Genomic DNA, 14,707 nt, shown 5'->3' with positions numbered 1-14,707 from the left:
GCTGGACCTGCCACTGCCTAGGCATCATGTGTGTGCATGCCATCTGTGTCCTCATCTCAGTTCTTGTGCATAAGTCATGTACGTGTCTAAATTCCACTATTATATGTTTCCATCACACACACAAAACCATGCTGACTATTCCTACCAGGTCCTGACTATCCAAGTGATGGTAGATTTTGTCCCTCAGGATTCCCTCCAGTAACTTCACTGCAACTGAAGTCAGGATCATCGACCTGTAGTTCCCTGGCCTGTCCTTGCTACCTTTTTTGAACACTAGTTACCCTCTACTCTTCTGGAACTTTGCTAGAGGCTATCATTGAAGCAACCATCTATCCTAGGGCTTCTGTTCTCTGGCTTTCCATAAAGTGTAGGGATGCATTTGGTCAAGCACTGGGGATTTGCCCTTCAAGGCTGCAAATACCTCCTTTCTCATAATAATTCTATGCTCTAAGACTTCACTACTGAGTACTCTCATTCTTCAACATCCTTAATTATCTCAGTAAATACAGGGGAAATAGACATTTAAATCCTCAATCATCTCCTGTGGCTCTACACACAAGTGGCCCTGATGGTCTTTAATCTTTCCATTAAGAGATTAGGACCTAATCTCTCCATTGACATCCTTTTAATTGAATTTAAGAACCTCTTGGGATTATTGTTAAACCTGCCAGTCAAATTCATATCATACCCTCTTTTTGTCCTCTTGATTTCTCTCATAAGCCCGGTCTAAAACTTCTATATTAATTGAGGGATTCATTCATACCCAGCCGCCGAAATGTGATGTATGCTTCCTTTTTTTCCTTACTAGAGCCTCAATATCTTTCATCAGCCAGGGTTCCTTGAACTTGGTGTGTCTACCCTTCACCCTAACAGGAATATGCTGCCCCTGGACTCTTGATACAACACTCTTAAAAGCCCCCAAGTTGCTAACTGTTCCGTTGCCTTTAAATAGAGTCTCCTAGTTGACTCCAGATGGATCCTGTCTAATGCCTTCATAGTTGGCCCTGTCCAGCTCAGGACTGTGGACCTAGGGTCATAGAGCACTTCTAGTCTATGCCAAACTATTATTCTGCCTAGACCATCAACCTGCACCTGGAACATAGCCTTCCATACTCCTCCCATCCATGTACTTATCCAAATTTCTCTTAACTGTTGAAATCAAACTTGTGCCTACCACTTTTGCTGGCAGCTCTATTTTTTCCCCTATTTAAAAACTAATAGATTCATGACCATTGGACCCAAAGTGTCTGCCTCCTCAACTGCCATTTCAGTTACTTAGCCCACATTATTCCCCAAAAGGAGGCTCAGTATCCTCTGGCGCCAGGTATAATGTATGGATGTGCCTGAGGAAGTGAAATGCATTTGTTTGGAAAAAATCCTAATCCTCAAGCAATTGATATGGGCATGCAATATGAAGTGTACACCATGTGGGACTTGAGAGACAGCTATCAAGAAGAGAATCTGATGCTTTCAATGATCCTAATCATGTATTGAGGGCACCAAACTTATTATGGGAAGTGCACCCATATCTCCAGGGTTTCAATCTTAGCATTAACCTTCATTACAACCTCCTCTCTTGGATTTAGGGAACTTGGCTACAATGAGATGACCTCTCTCCTTCTTATCTACCAAAGAGTCCAGCTGTGATGAAAAAGGATGACCTCCCTTTTAACTTGTTCTGAACTTCATAAACATGTGAAGTTGTGAAAAGAGCATTTATCTTTAAGAGGTGCAGTACTACTTTGGTTTGAACTACTGCTAGCCACTTATATGATTGCACCTTGTGGATACGTGCTAAGTATAGTTTGTATTGGGTAGATGCTGATATCAGGATAATGAGGTGAGAGAATAAATCTTATATGTTTTCTACACTGAGTTAAGCAGGTTTGGGTAAATGCATTGTACAGTAATTCCTGCAAACATTTTCCAAACTTCTGTTCAACATGACCAAGTTGGAACAATGCAATATTCATATTGCAATGAATACCAGGCAATAAATGATAGAGGAAAGGCAGGAGCGATGATTTTATTTCTGACTTTTGTAGTGTCTCAGTTCAAAGTATTTATTCTTAAATAATAATGACTGCAAGGTGGCTAAAGAATAGCAGAAATTTAAAATTTTTACCCTATGGTCAAAGGAGCCATCTTTACTATAGGGTTAAGATACTTATGCTCAAACTATTTTTGGCAAAGAGGGTCATTGATTACTAATATTATTAACAGCAATTGTACTCTACTATCTACAAAAAGCAAGTCGTAATTACTGAGAGTGTGCAGGTTAGAATGTTCTGATTACTTCCATAGAATGTTGCATCAAAGTACATATAATTCGTAATTATAGATGATCAGAATTGCATTAGAAAAAATCTTATTGTTAACATTTTTGAGCTTAATGAATCAATTCAATAGTGTGCATGTATATAAGGAAGAAGGAAAGAGATAATGGAATTGCCAAGAGTCAACAGGTTCAGATGTAGGAACTGAGAGATTTTCCTATGGCAGAAAAAAGAATTAATGAGAATACAGTTGGGTGTTGTCAATGCACATAAAAATTGTGCACCCGTGGCAAAAAGGAAAATTTATGCATTTTTCACAATCTCAGGGACACCCCTTAGAAGACAACGGTTACTTTAGAGACCAGTTTTAAGTCAACAAAATCTTCACATTAAATTAATAGTTTTGAACTTTGTACAGATCTCTTTAGAATTTCTAGCACTGTAGATATATGTTATTCTAGTAAAATGGTTGTAGTTAAGCAACACAGAAATTTTTCAACTCTGATAATGGAGGATTGCTGAAATACCTGAAAATAAACCAGTGTGCCAACAGAACGACCTTGGCTTCTACCCATCAAAGATCTGTTCTCTCCATCCCTCCTTGGAGTTTAAAAATGTGTTTTCTTACTTTTCCAGTTTTGAAGGATCTTAGGCCTGAAATGTAAACTGTCTTTCTCCACAGTCGGTGTCTGATTTGCCAAGCATTTCCAGCATGTGCAGTGTCTATAATGCTTTCAATCAAGAGTGCAGTAATTTGGTTTGAGATTCAGAAAGGCTCTACCAATAAATTTTCTAAAGGACAAAAATGAGGGCACTGATTTACAAGGCAATGGAGGTGTGGATAAAGTTTCATTAATAGAGAAACTGAAGGTGGGGAAGGCTGGTTGGACAATAAAGGCAAAGAACACAATCTTGATAATTGTCTGGTAAGGGAAGGGAAGTTTGTGGCTGCACATCAAACAAGCTGTGCAAACAGCATACTAAGTTGATTGAATGGGATGGAAGTGGAGTGGGGCCATGTAAACTGAATGGATCTTTTGCATTTTTGATGTTGGGGAAGCGATACTTACTGACAGAATCAACCTGGAGCCAAGGGTGGAGAAGAAGCAGAGTTTGGTCAGCAGGTCAGGCAGCAACTATGGAAATGATTAGATAGTTGACGTTTTGGTTTAGACTCTTCTTCAGGACTAAAACAAGATCTCGGCCCAAAATTTTGACTGTTTATTTGCTGCCTGACTTGCTAAGTTCCTCCAGCATTTTGTGTGTGTTGCTTTGGATTTCCAGCATCTGAAGCCTTTGTGTTTGGAGTTTGATTTTGACAACATGTTTCTTTGGCTGGATTTGAATGTGACTTCTATTCAAAATGTATGCAGGCCAAACCTTATTTCAACCTAATTGGACTATTTATCAATTCATGGCCCAATTTTCAGATTTCCAGGAATCTTCATAAATTCAAAGATTGTGATTCTATCTCAGGGATAGGTGACTTTTAGTGGATATTATTTATCTGTTTCTGGATACTGTTGAATCAGTTCAAAACAGAGAGATATCCGTATCTCATCTCTGAAATATAACAGACATTGTACAAAATAAATGATAAAACACTTCTTAATAGACAAAACATTTTATTTCATTATTACATTTCATGATGTACTGGTTTTAAAATATATACACTGTACATACAATATCGCAATTTTCTTTTTTCCAGTTTCCCTAATTCCAAGTGGCCCGGATAAATATTTTGCACTGGGTTAAAACTTAAGACTTTAACAGTATATCTGATTCATAAAATGCATCTGGAAAAAAGGAAATCACTTCGTCATTAATAATAATAATTATAAAATTACAGATTACAAGCTATTAAATATAAGCATATTTGCAACAGTCAGCCTGGGTTTTCTGGCACAGGAATACGAGTTAAAACAGTAAAAGAATATTATTTTCTTTATAAAAAAACGTCTGCACGATATCAGTAATAAGAGAAAGTGAAACAGCTGGGAACTTTCAGATGATAAATCAACTTTAAGATACTTTGTTACCTATAATCACAAGGAGGAAGGGGACACCTTGGAATATTTATTTTTGCATCATGTTGACAGCAAAATTAATTGGTTGGTTGGTTTTTTGAGTGTTTCTAGGTTAGATGTTACATAAACTTTACACAAATATTGGCAGGTACAGTATAACAGACCAGAAGTTATTTTCAGGTGGAGGCAATGGTTCCAATTTTAATTCTTAATCATGATGCATGTTAAAATCTGAAACAGGTAAAGTCATTACTAAAGACAAATCTAAATTCTTTGACTTTACGGTAAAAAGCTGAATTTATTACTAATATTTTCTAGATGATTTTTACTGTCATAATCTGTACCTCACATGACAATCTGTCCCTGGCAATTATACTGGGTTCTTTATAAAAAGTAGTTTGTAGGTTTTAGAACACTTCATCTGTGAAAAGTAAGAGGAACTAAATATTATTACTAAAGATTGTAAAACAGAGGTGATAGCTGGACAAACTAATTCATTCTATTTTTGATTGAAAGTTATACAATATCAGGGCTGAGAGTTCTGAGAATAGCATCAGCAGTTTCACTAGCTGCTGAAATGTTAAGTGCTGCCACAACACAGATCTTTATGGTACTGCCTCGAATTTAAAATTCACTGACAACAGTGGATACAAAAAGGATTCCAGAAAGAAGCAGAAACCTAAGTATTGAATTAACAGTAATCCCAAAGACTGAGTGCTACAGGTGGCATAAGGGAAAGTTGACTAAAGCTGAGGGGTTGAACTGACTGAGGCAAAGGCAATGCATTGAGGATAGGAGTACTTTAGTGATCAGCACCTCTGATACTGGATGCCTTGTCTGCCCTTTTGGGAGCTATGCTCCATTACTATGTGAAAAATATTTGTAATCAGTGTATTAAAGACACATACTGTATGAAAATATCAAGGTTAAAACATTACCTATTCTATCATTTAGCATGTAATACAGAATCACATTAAATTAATAAGGAATTATCATTGTGCTAGCTCATCTTGCATGATAACTTGCAGAGCTAATACCATTGTTCCCACAACCATGTCTTGGTGTTCAATAGCACTAGTTGGAATGGCCTTGTACTATAATAATTTATAAGATAGTGTGAATGGAATATGCTAGCTTTATCATTTTACTGATATGTAGATATATATGTTGGTGTGGACTTTGGGGACTATCAGCTTTATGTATCCAGGAAACCTGACAGTTTCACAGAGTTCTTGTGCAGCTTGATGGCATTGCAATAATCAAGTAAGGGCTCCTGATAGAAAAAGAACACTAAATCCTTGTAATATAACTAATTTCACCAGACACATCATTCTTTTGTTCACATGTTGAAAGATACAATTATTCTGGTGTCTGTACTATGAATTAGCAGTTCTACAAGACCTGCAGCATGCCTTACTGTAATACCAGTGAGAGCACAGATTGACTTTTATTGCCAGCACACAGTTAGTCCCAAGTTGATCTTGACAACTGTCATCTGTGGAACAATAATTGTGATAGTCAGTATCTTAAGGAGCTGTCAACTTGTCTTAAGTGAAATAAAAATAATACAGTTTTAATCCTTTCGCTGGTGTGTTGAAATCCGATCTTTTGGTCATCAACCTGAAGGGTCAAATTCAGAGCCCAGTTCTGAGACTAAGATTGCACAAACTGCCAGTCAAGATGCTGATGGATTCACAATACTGAACAGAAATAACACAGGAAACAACAAGATCACTAAAGATGGTCTAGTCATATTTTTGGTGGCACGCAACAACACAACAACTCAAGGTTATTTTGATGACATCACTCTCCCCCAAGCTTAAGCATTTTAAGCAGCACAAGAGCACCATTATCTTCAAATTCCCTTCCAAGAGACATAGCAATGTGACTAAAACAAGATTCATTATAGCTTGATCTATTGGGTTATTTTCGAGCAAAATATACAAAATGCTGAAGGAACGTTGACTGTTTATTCATTTCCATAAATGCTGCCAGACCTACTGAGTTCTTTCAGTATTTTGCGTGTGTTGCTCTGGATTTCTAACATCTTCAGAATCTCCTGTGCTACGGGTTAATCTCAGTTTACATGACATCCCTGTAGAACCATTTTAAAACTCAGGAACTATAGGCATAATCTGCCATCAGCTTCAGAAATTAAGGATATACAATTTAAGTGACTTTCTGGTATTGCAGACAACTTGAGAATAAATTAAGACAAGCATTTTGCATTATTATACAATAAAGGTCTGTAGATAATGAAAGTTACTGTCATGAAGCCACATTGTGAATAAGACGATTATGTAGGAATGAGAATTAAAAAGCAGACTGCCACACCAATGTATGTTCCCAAATTCAGTTGGTGTGCGAGTATGAGTCTAGTTTGAGGTAATTATTATAAATGTTCTTCTGAGTGTAAGAGGTCAGGAGAATGTTTCTCTACAGTGCTATGGACTGGACAAGTTGCTGACACCCATTGTGTTGAAGGTACAAGTGAGCATGTGGATAAATACATGGCTGTAGTGTGGACATGAGCACTGCACTGAGCTTGTTGATCTGATACTATTGCTATCAGCAGCCCATATCTTGGCCTGGTACTGAGGGAATGCTGCATAACATTGGCACATTTGGGGGCATGATGAACTTAATTAACATGTCCCCAGTAGTTCTATCCCCCAGCTTTTCCCAATTTGCAATGGTGCATCTGATGCACCATCAATAACTCTCTGAGACGTGAGGCGAGATATCGGCTTTTATTGACTGGAAGAAAGAACAAGCAGCAATTGACCACCATGCTACATCCTGGAGACTGAGAGCCAGGGCTCAGGCCCCAATCGCCTTTATACCGGGGTCTGTGGGAGGAGCCATGGTCAGTGGGAGCAGCCACAGGAGCAGTCAGCAGGGGGGGGGGGGGGGGGGCGTGTCCAGACAGGTATATGTAGTTCACCACAGCATCTTACCTCCAATGGGCTCCCTACCATAATGGAGTTAATCTACAGGACAACTAAGAAATTGTTTAACCTGTGTTACCTCCTCTCCAGAATCAGTCACTCCAATTTCAGTCACTGATCTAAAGTACACAAACAATACTCACGTATGCTTGTTTTTGACTTTGAAGTCAGGTTTCAAATGTAAATATACAATACAAATTAATTGTTAAATGTGTCAAAAGCACAGCACAATAGAATTTACTGTATGCACTATTACCTGGGGGTTGGGTAGGACAGGGCTGGAGATCACAGCTTTGTTGTGCAACTGGTTTCAAAAGAGGATCACATCCTCGGACAATTTCTTTTCCCTGATAACATTTTACATCACGCATTCTAATTCCAACACCACAAGTTTTAGTGCACTGTAGAAAAGTGACAAAATATATTGTTAAATAAACGAGTGCAGCAACAAGAAATCTATGAGCAAAGTTTGACATATTTTAGATACCTATGCATGTACATTATTTAGCAAGTAATTAAGAACATGAAAATTAAGAAATGTAGTGAATAACTAATGTTGACAAAAGGCTGAACCAATCAATATAAAGGATTCAAGATCCTGGTGGGGAAATAGCCTACAGATCTCCTGAAAGTTGTGATAGAACACAAGAATATAAGAAAGCAGGAGAAGGAGAAAGAGAAGACCACTTGGCCCCTCAAGGCTGCCTCAGCATTCAATATGAGCATAGCTCATGCCTCATCTCTTCTGTGTCAGTTTCCCAGAGCTTTCCATTCCCTGATCTATCAGGAATATTCTACTTTCTCTATAAATACCCTCAATAATTTAGCCACAGACCTCCTGAAAACAAAATTCCAGAAATTAACCACCTTCTGTAAGTTCCTATTTACCTCAGTTTTAAAAGATCTCCCTAATCTTCTAAGTCCATTAGTAGAAACAGAATATAGAGTGACAAAAGACAGAGTTACCTATCTCAGAATATTAAATGTTTCAATAAAATTAGTCCTCTTCAAAACTCAATGATAACTTTTCAGCTGCTCATGACGGGAATGCTACAAGAATTTACAAATCAGAGTAGTAAGGAGCTGAAACAGATGGAGGATGTTGAAATATTAGTAAACTAAGAAAAGTAAAAGTTATAAAAAGAGGACTAAAAACAGTTTAGATGTTCAGGACCAAATAACTTCCATACTTCCATTCTAAGGTATTAAAGGGACCGGTGGGGAAATGTGCTGAAAAATTGTCCCTTCAGACTGGAAAACTTCAAGTGCCAACTTCATTAGCTTAAAAGAGGAGGAAAATATCAATTTCTATCAGTTTACTATTGGTAAACAAAAACTGTTGTGATGTAACATTAAAGATATTAACTGAGTTATCAAACAGGTATAGATTGATCAACGTTTCACCATAGATTTAGTTATGTCTCATTAAAGCTAGCTGAATATCATGAAACAGGGTCATACAGATTTCCAGTAGCACTTGACAAAGTTAGTACAAGGGACTATTACAAAGATGTCAAAGATTGCAATTAACTAAAAGTAATGTTCAGATGTCTTGGTAATTTGTAGATGGAATGCAGAGATTAAAAAGTTAAGCATCATGTGCCTTTTCAAGTAATACTCATGCAAAATTCAAGTGATTCTAGATTGTATAGTGAACATTTCTGGGAAAAATCTCACCAATATGAAATTGGAACATAATTTCTGTGTACTTCCAAGTTAGCATACCTAACCTTTTATTCCATTAGGCATGTGAAATGATGTGATTATTCATGTAATGTTCACACTAATGTAAAAAGATCTTAAAGTTCCTTACTACAACCATTGTGGAATAATCTCAGTGAAATTAAAAGCACTTTGTTGTTGCCTTCCTTACTTTCTTCATAGATGTTCATCAGACATCTAGAGACCAGGCTTGGCAACATCAGAACTAACTGCAGGCTGCTCGGAATTCTGTAGAGCACGTAAACAGAGTGTTTCTCTATCAGTTAGCTGCTGAGATGCACATTTCACGGGTATCTTGGTAGTGACACTAATGGCAGACCTCCATTACTAGAGGGGTCATTAGCATTGTTTCTCAATATAAAGTCAAGCTTAGTGAAGAGCCACAAAGAAGAGAAAATCTGCAGATGCTGGAAATCCAAGCAAAACACACAAAATGCTGGAGGAACTCAGCAAGCCAGACAACATCTATGGAAAAGAGTATAGTTGACGTTTCAGGCCAAGACTGTTCAGCAGGACTGCCTGGCCTGCTGAGTTCCTCCAGCATTTTGTGTGTGTTGCTTAGTGAACAGTACTACTTCATTGGTAGGATATCCTACATAAACATCTCTGATAAAAATGCATTTCCAAATTAGTTTTCTAATCCTGTCATCAGAGGTCAGTAAATTATGCAGAAAGATCTGTAATCACTCTGCTCAAGGTCACACGGACTCAAAATTTTTTTAGGATATTTCCAAATGGCAGACTTCTAGCCAAAAGTCATTTTGTACAATTTCCTGTTGTTATTTGTTGTTAGCACAAAGTGAAACAAGTTTTAATACACCAAAAATACACAAGAGGAAGGATAACCAGAATGCACTCCAAGAGGGAATGTAACAAGGGACATTCCCCAGATACCTGTAATTGACCTTGGCTGTGAAGACTGTATTGCCAACTTTTAACATGCAGGCTTGATTAGTTATATAAATGTGAGCAAGAAGTAACAAAGAGATAGAAGAAATGAGCGGGCAATACACAGGTCAGTGGAGTTCAATGCAGAAAGTTTGAGATAATTAACCTTGGGTTGAAGGGTGACAAAAAATGCTTTTAATGATCTGATATTAGGATATGGGAGCTAAAAGGGTCCTGCTACAAAAATCACTAAAAGCTAGAAGATAGGAACAGAATAACTAAAAGGTACGTTGAGGGAAAGTTGAGCTTTAGATGCAATCAGTTTTGGATACTGCACATCAGTAAGGATATACCAGTATTGGATAGGGCACAGTCTAAATCCAATGGAATTCTTGGAGTTAAGATAAACTGTGAGGAACTTATCTTTTATTCCCTTGAGTTTAAAGAATTTTTCCTTGAGGTTAAATAGTCTACAGGTAATCCAACTGATGTTTTAAAATAATAAAAAGTCATTTGGTAAAGGTGAGAAATCCAGAACAAAGGCTACAATCACATGATTAGAGCTCAGCAATATACATATAAAATTAGGAAGCACTTCTTTACATAAATATTTATGTCATTCTGGAATTATAGAACATAGAACAATACAGCACATTACAGGCCCTTCGGCCCACAATGTTGTGCCAACCTTCAAACCCTGCCTCCCATATAACCCCCACCTTAAATTCCTCCATATACCTGTCTAGTGTTCTCTTAAACTTCACTAGTGTATCTGCCTCCACCACTGACCCAGGCAGTGCATTCCACGCACCAACCACTCTCTGAGTTAAAAACCTTCCTCTAATATCCCCCTTGAACTTCCCTCCCCTTACCTTAAAGCCATGTCCTCTTGTACTGAGCAGTGGTGCCCTGAGGAAGAGGCACTGGCTAGCCACTCTATCTATTCCTTTTTAATATCTTGTATACCTCTATCATGTCTCCTCTCATCCTCCTTCTCTCCAAAGAGAGAAGCTCTAGCTCCCTTAATCTCTAATCATAATCCATACTCTCTAAACTAGGCAGCGTCCTGGTAAATCTCCTTTGTACCCTTTCCGATGCTTCCACATCCTTCCTATAGTGAGGCGACCAGAAATGGACACAGTACTCCAAGTGTGGCCTAACCAGAGTTTTATAGAGCTGCATCATTACATCGCGACTCTTAAACTCTATCCCTTGACTTATGAAAGTTAACACACTATAAGCTTTCTTAACTACCCTATCTACCTGTGAGGCAACTTTCAGGGATCTGTGGACAAGTACCCCCAGATCCCTCTGCTCCTCCACACTACCAAGTATCCTGCCATTTACTTTGTACTCTGCCTTGGAGTTTGTCCTTCCAAAGTGTACCACCTCACACTTCTCCGGGTTGAACTCCATCTGCCACTTCTCAGCCCACTTTTCATCCTATCAATGTCTCTCTGCAATCTTCGACAATCCTCTACACTATCTACAACACCACCAACCTTTGTGTCGTCTGAAAACTTGCCAACCCACCCTTCTATCCCCACATCCAGGTCGTTAATAAAAATCACGAAAAGTAGAAGTCCCAGAACAGATCCTTGTGGGACACCACTAGTCACAACCCTCCAATCTGAATGTACTCCCTCCACCATGACCCTCTGCCTTCTGCAGGCAAGCCAATTCTGAATCCACCTGGCCAGACTTACCTGGATCCCATGCCTTCTGACTTTCTGAATAAGCCTACTGTGTGGAATCTTGTCAAATGCCTTACTAAAATCCATGTAGATCACATCCACTGCACTACCCTCATCTATATGCCTGGTCACCTCCTCAAAGAACTCTATCAGGCTTGTTAAACAGGATCTGCCCTTCACAAAGCCATGCTGACTGTCCCTGATCAGACCATGATTCTCTAAATGCTCACAGATCCTATTTCTAAGAATCTTTTCCAACAGCTTTCCCACCACAGATGTAAGGCTCACTGGTCTATAATTACCCGGACTATCTCTACTACCTTTTTTGAACAAGGGGACAACATTCGCCTCCCTCCAATCGTCCGGTACCATTCCTGTGGACAACGAGGACATAAAGATCCTAGCCAGAGGCTCAGCAATCTCTTCCCTCGCCTCGTGGAGCAGCCTGGGGAATATTCTGTCAGGCTCCGGGGACTTATCCGTCCTAATGTATTTTAACAACTCCAACACCTCCTCTCCCTTAATTACAACATGCTGCAGAACATCATCTTCACTCATATTGGCCTCATCGTCATCTAGTTCCCTCTCACTGGTGAATACATAAGAGAAGTACTCATTGAGCACCTCGCTGAAGAATGCCTTGGGGTTTTCCTTTACCCTACTCGCCAAGGCCTTCTCATGCCCCCTTCTTGCTCTCCTCAGCCCCTTCTTAAGCTCCTTTCTTGCTACCCTATATTCCTCAATAGACCCATCTGATCCTTGCTTCCTAAACCTCATGTATGCTGCCTTCTTCCACCTGACTAGATTTTCCACCTCGCTTGTCACCCATGGTTCCTTCACCCTACCATTCTTTATCTTCCTCACCGGGACAAATTTATCCCTAACATCCTGCAAGAGATCCTTAAACAATGACCACATGTCCATAGAACATTTCCCTGCAAAAACATCATCCCAATTCACACCCGCAAGTTCTAGCCTTATAGCCTCATAATTTGCCCTTCCTCAATTAAAAATTTCCCTGTCCTCTCTGATTCTATCCTTTTCCATGATAATGCTAAAGGCCAGGGAGTGGTGGTCACTGTCCCCCAGATGCTCACCCACTGAGAGATCTGTGACCTGACCCGGTTCGTTACCTAATACTAGATCTAGTATGGCATTCCCCCTAGTTGGCCTGTCAACATACTGTGACAGGAATCCGTCCTGGACACACTTAACAAACTCTGCCCGGTCCAAACCCTTGGAACTAATCAGGTGCCAATCAATATTAGGGAAGTTAAAGTCACCCATGATAACAACCCTGTTATTTTTGCACCTTTCCAAAATCTGCCTCTCAATCTGCTCCTCGGTATCTCTGCTGCTACCAGGGGGCCTAAAGAATACCCCCAATAGAGTAACTGCTCCCTTCCTGTTCTTGAATTCTACCCATACTGACTCAAAAGAGGATCCTGCTACACTACCCACCCTTTCTGTAGTTGAAATGGTATCCCTGACCAGTAATGCCACCCCTCCTCCCCTTTTCCCCCTTCTCTATCCCTTTTAAAGCACTGAAATCCAGGAATATTGAGAATCCATTCCTGCCCTAGTGCCAGCCAAGTCTCTGTAATGGCCACTACATCACAATTCCATGTATGTATCCAAGCTCTCAGTTCATCACCTTTGTTCCTGATGCTTCTTGCATTGAAGTACACGCACTTTAGCCCTTCTACCTTACTACCTTTACACCCTTTAATCTGCTTCTCTTTCCTCAAAGCCTCTCTACATGTTAGATCTGGCTTTACTCCATGCACTTCTTTCACTGCTCTATCGCTCTGGGTCCCATCCCCCTCGCAAATTAGTTTAAACCCTCCTGAACCATGCTAGCAGATCCCCCTCGAGTTCAGGTGCAACCCATCCAATCTGTACAGGTTTCACCTTCCCCAGAAGAAATCCCAATGATCCAAAAATATAAAACCCTGCCCCCTGCACCAACTCCTCAGCCACGCATTCAACTGCCATCTCCTCCAATTCTTACCATCACTATCATGTAGCACTGGCAGCAATCCTGAGAAAGCCACCCTTGAGGTCCTGTTCTTCAGCTTTCTGCCTAGTTCCCGAAACTCACACTTCAGGACCTCATCCTTCTTCCTGCCTATGTTGTTGGTACCAACATGTATCATGACTTCTGGTTATCTTTACTGTCATTATCTTTATTTCAAAGGCTGAAAGTTTTGAAACTGCTTTCAAGTTTGGTTAAATCATATTTAAGGAAAATATAAGATAATAAGAGTAGAAATACTATCACGTGTGAGCTATTTGAATGGTGTGTTAAAACACATCAATGTCAAGGATAATGTTCTTTGATGCTATTTCTGGCTTTTACACTTTTTCCCTATGAAAGTGATGGTTTTCTGCATTCTGCTTCAGTTTCTTCCCACATTCTCAAACTATGCTGTTGGTTAGTTTGCCAGTAAAGGAGCAAAAGAAACGTTGATAGGTATGCAAGAGCAACAAGAATTGAAGGGCGAACTGAAGAGATTACTGGGAACCAGCATGGACATAGTGCCGTGAATAGTTTTCTTTGCATTGTTATATGTAAATAAGTAACATTTAATGTGAATGATAATTTAGGTGTACTTGCTCATCAAAATTCTCTCATTTTATAGAAAATAAATTATTTTCCAGAATTTCTTAAAACTTCTTAATTTCTTTTTGAACATGGACATCCTTAAATCTAGCTTTTCTGCTTGCTTTGCAACTTCAATTAGCAACCATTTCAGTGCAACTCCAAAGAAAACAAAAAGTTCAACAGGATTCCCAACCTAGAAACATAATTTCCCAGGGCCAGTCTGTTTCAAAGGCTGACTAAAACTGCACTGATCATGTTGTATAGCATTCCGCCTTCGGTGTTTGTGCTGCTTAGTTGACACCAGATTGAGTGACAGAAGCATTCAAATTATCTTGGCCTGAGGAGGGAAAACCCATAAACAGTCTCTGGTCATTATCCAACCTTAATTAAGGCAGATCAGGCTCATCTGTGAAGTCCTAATGAATGAATTAACTGAGTACATATATGCTCAAACAAAGCATGATCACTTCAACAAATCATCAGGCAGTGTTAGCCATGGGGCAAGAGAACAATATTATCATAAAAGATAATATACAGTGGCATGCAA

General features: G+C 39.2%; 1 protein-coding gene across 2 annotated transcripts in view; it reads right to left on the bottom strand.

Annotated features, from left to right (window-relative positions):
• Positions 1-3,925: 3,925 nt before the first annotated feature.
• Positions 3,926-14,707, bottom strand: part of adamtsl2 (ADAMTS-like 2) — a 74,071-nt gene continuing 63,289 nt past the window's right edge. For both annotated transcript variants that reach the window (XM_073052248.1, XM_073052249.1), the window contains exons 18-19: positions 7,508-7,652; positions 3,926-5,798 (exon numbers count right to left, since the gene is read on the bottom strand). In XM_073052248.1, the coding sequence (XP_072908349.1) occupies positions 5,680-5,798; positions 7,508-7,652 (264 nt within the window). In that variant the 3' untranslated portion in view covers positions 3,926-5,679. The remainder of the gene's footprint in view (positions 5,799-7,507; positions 7,653-14,707) is intronic.

The sequence above is a fragment of the Hemitrygon akajei genome, chromosome 7 (genome assembly GCF_048418815.1).
Source record: "Hemitrygon akajei chromosome 7, sHemAka1.3, whole genome shotgun sequence".
NCBI classification, from domain to species: domain Eukaryota; kingdom Metazoa; phylum Chordata; class Chondrichthyes; order Myliobatiformes; family Dasyatidae; genus Hemitrygon; species Hemitrygon akajei.
Note: the sequence above shows the minus strand (reverse complement) of the source record. Positions and strands in the feature narration are given on the sequence as shown.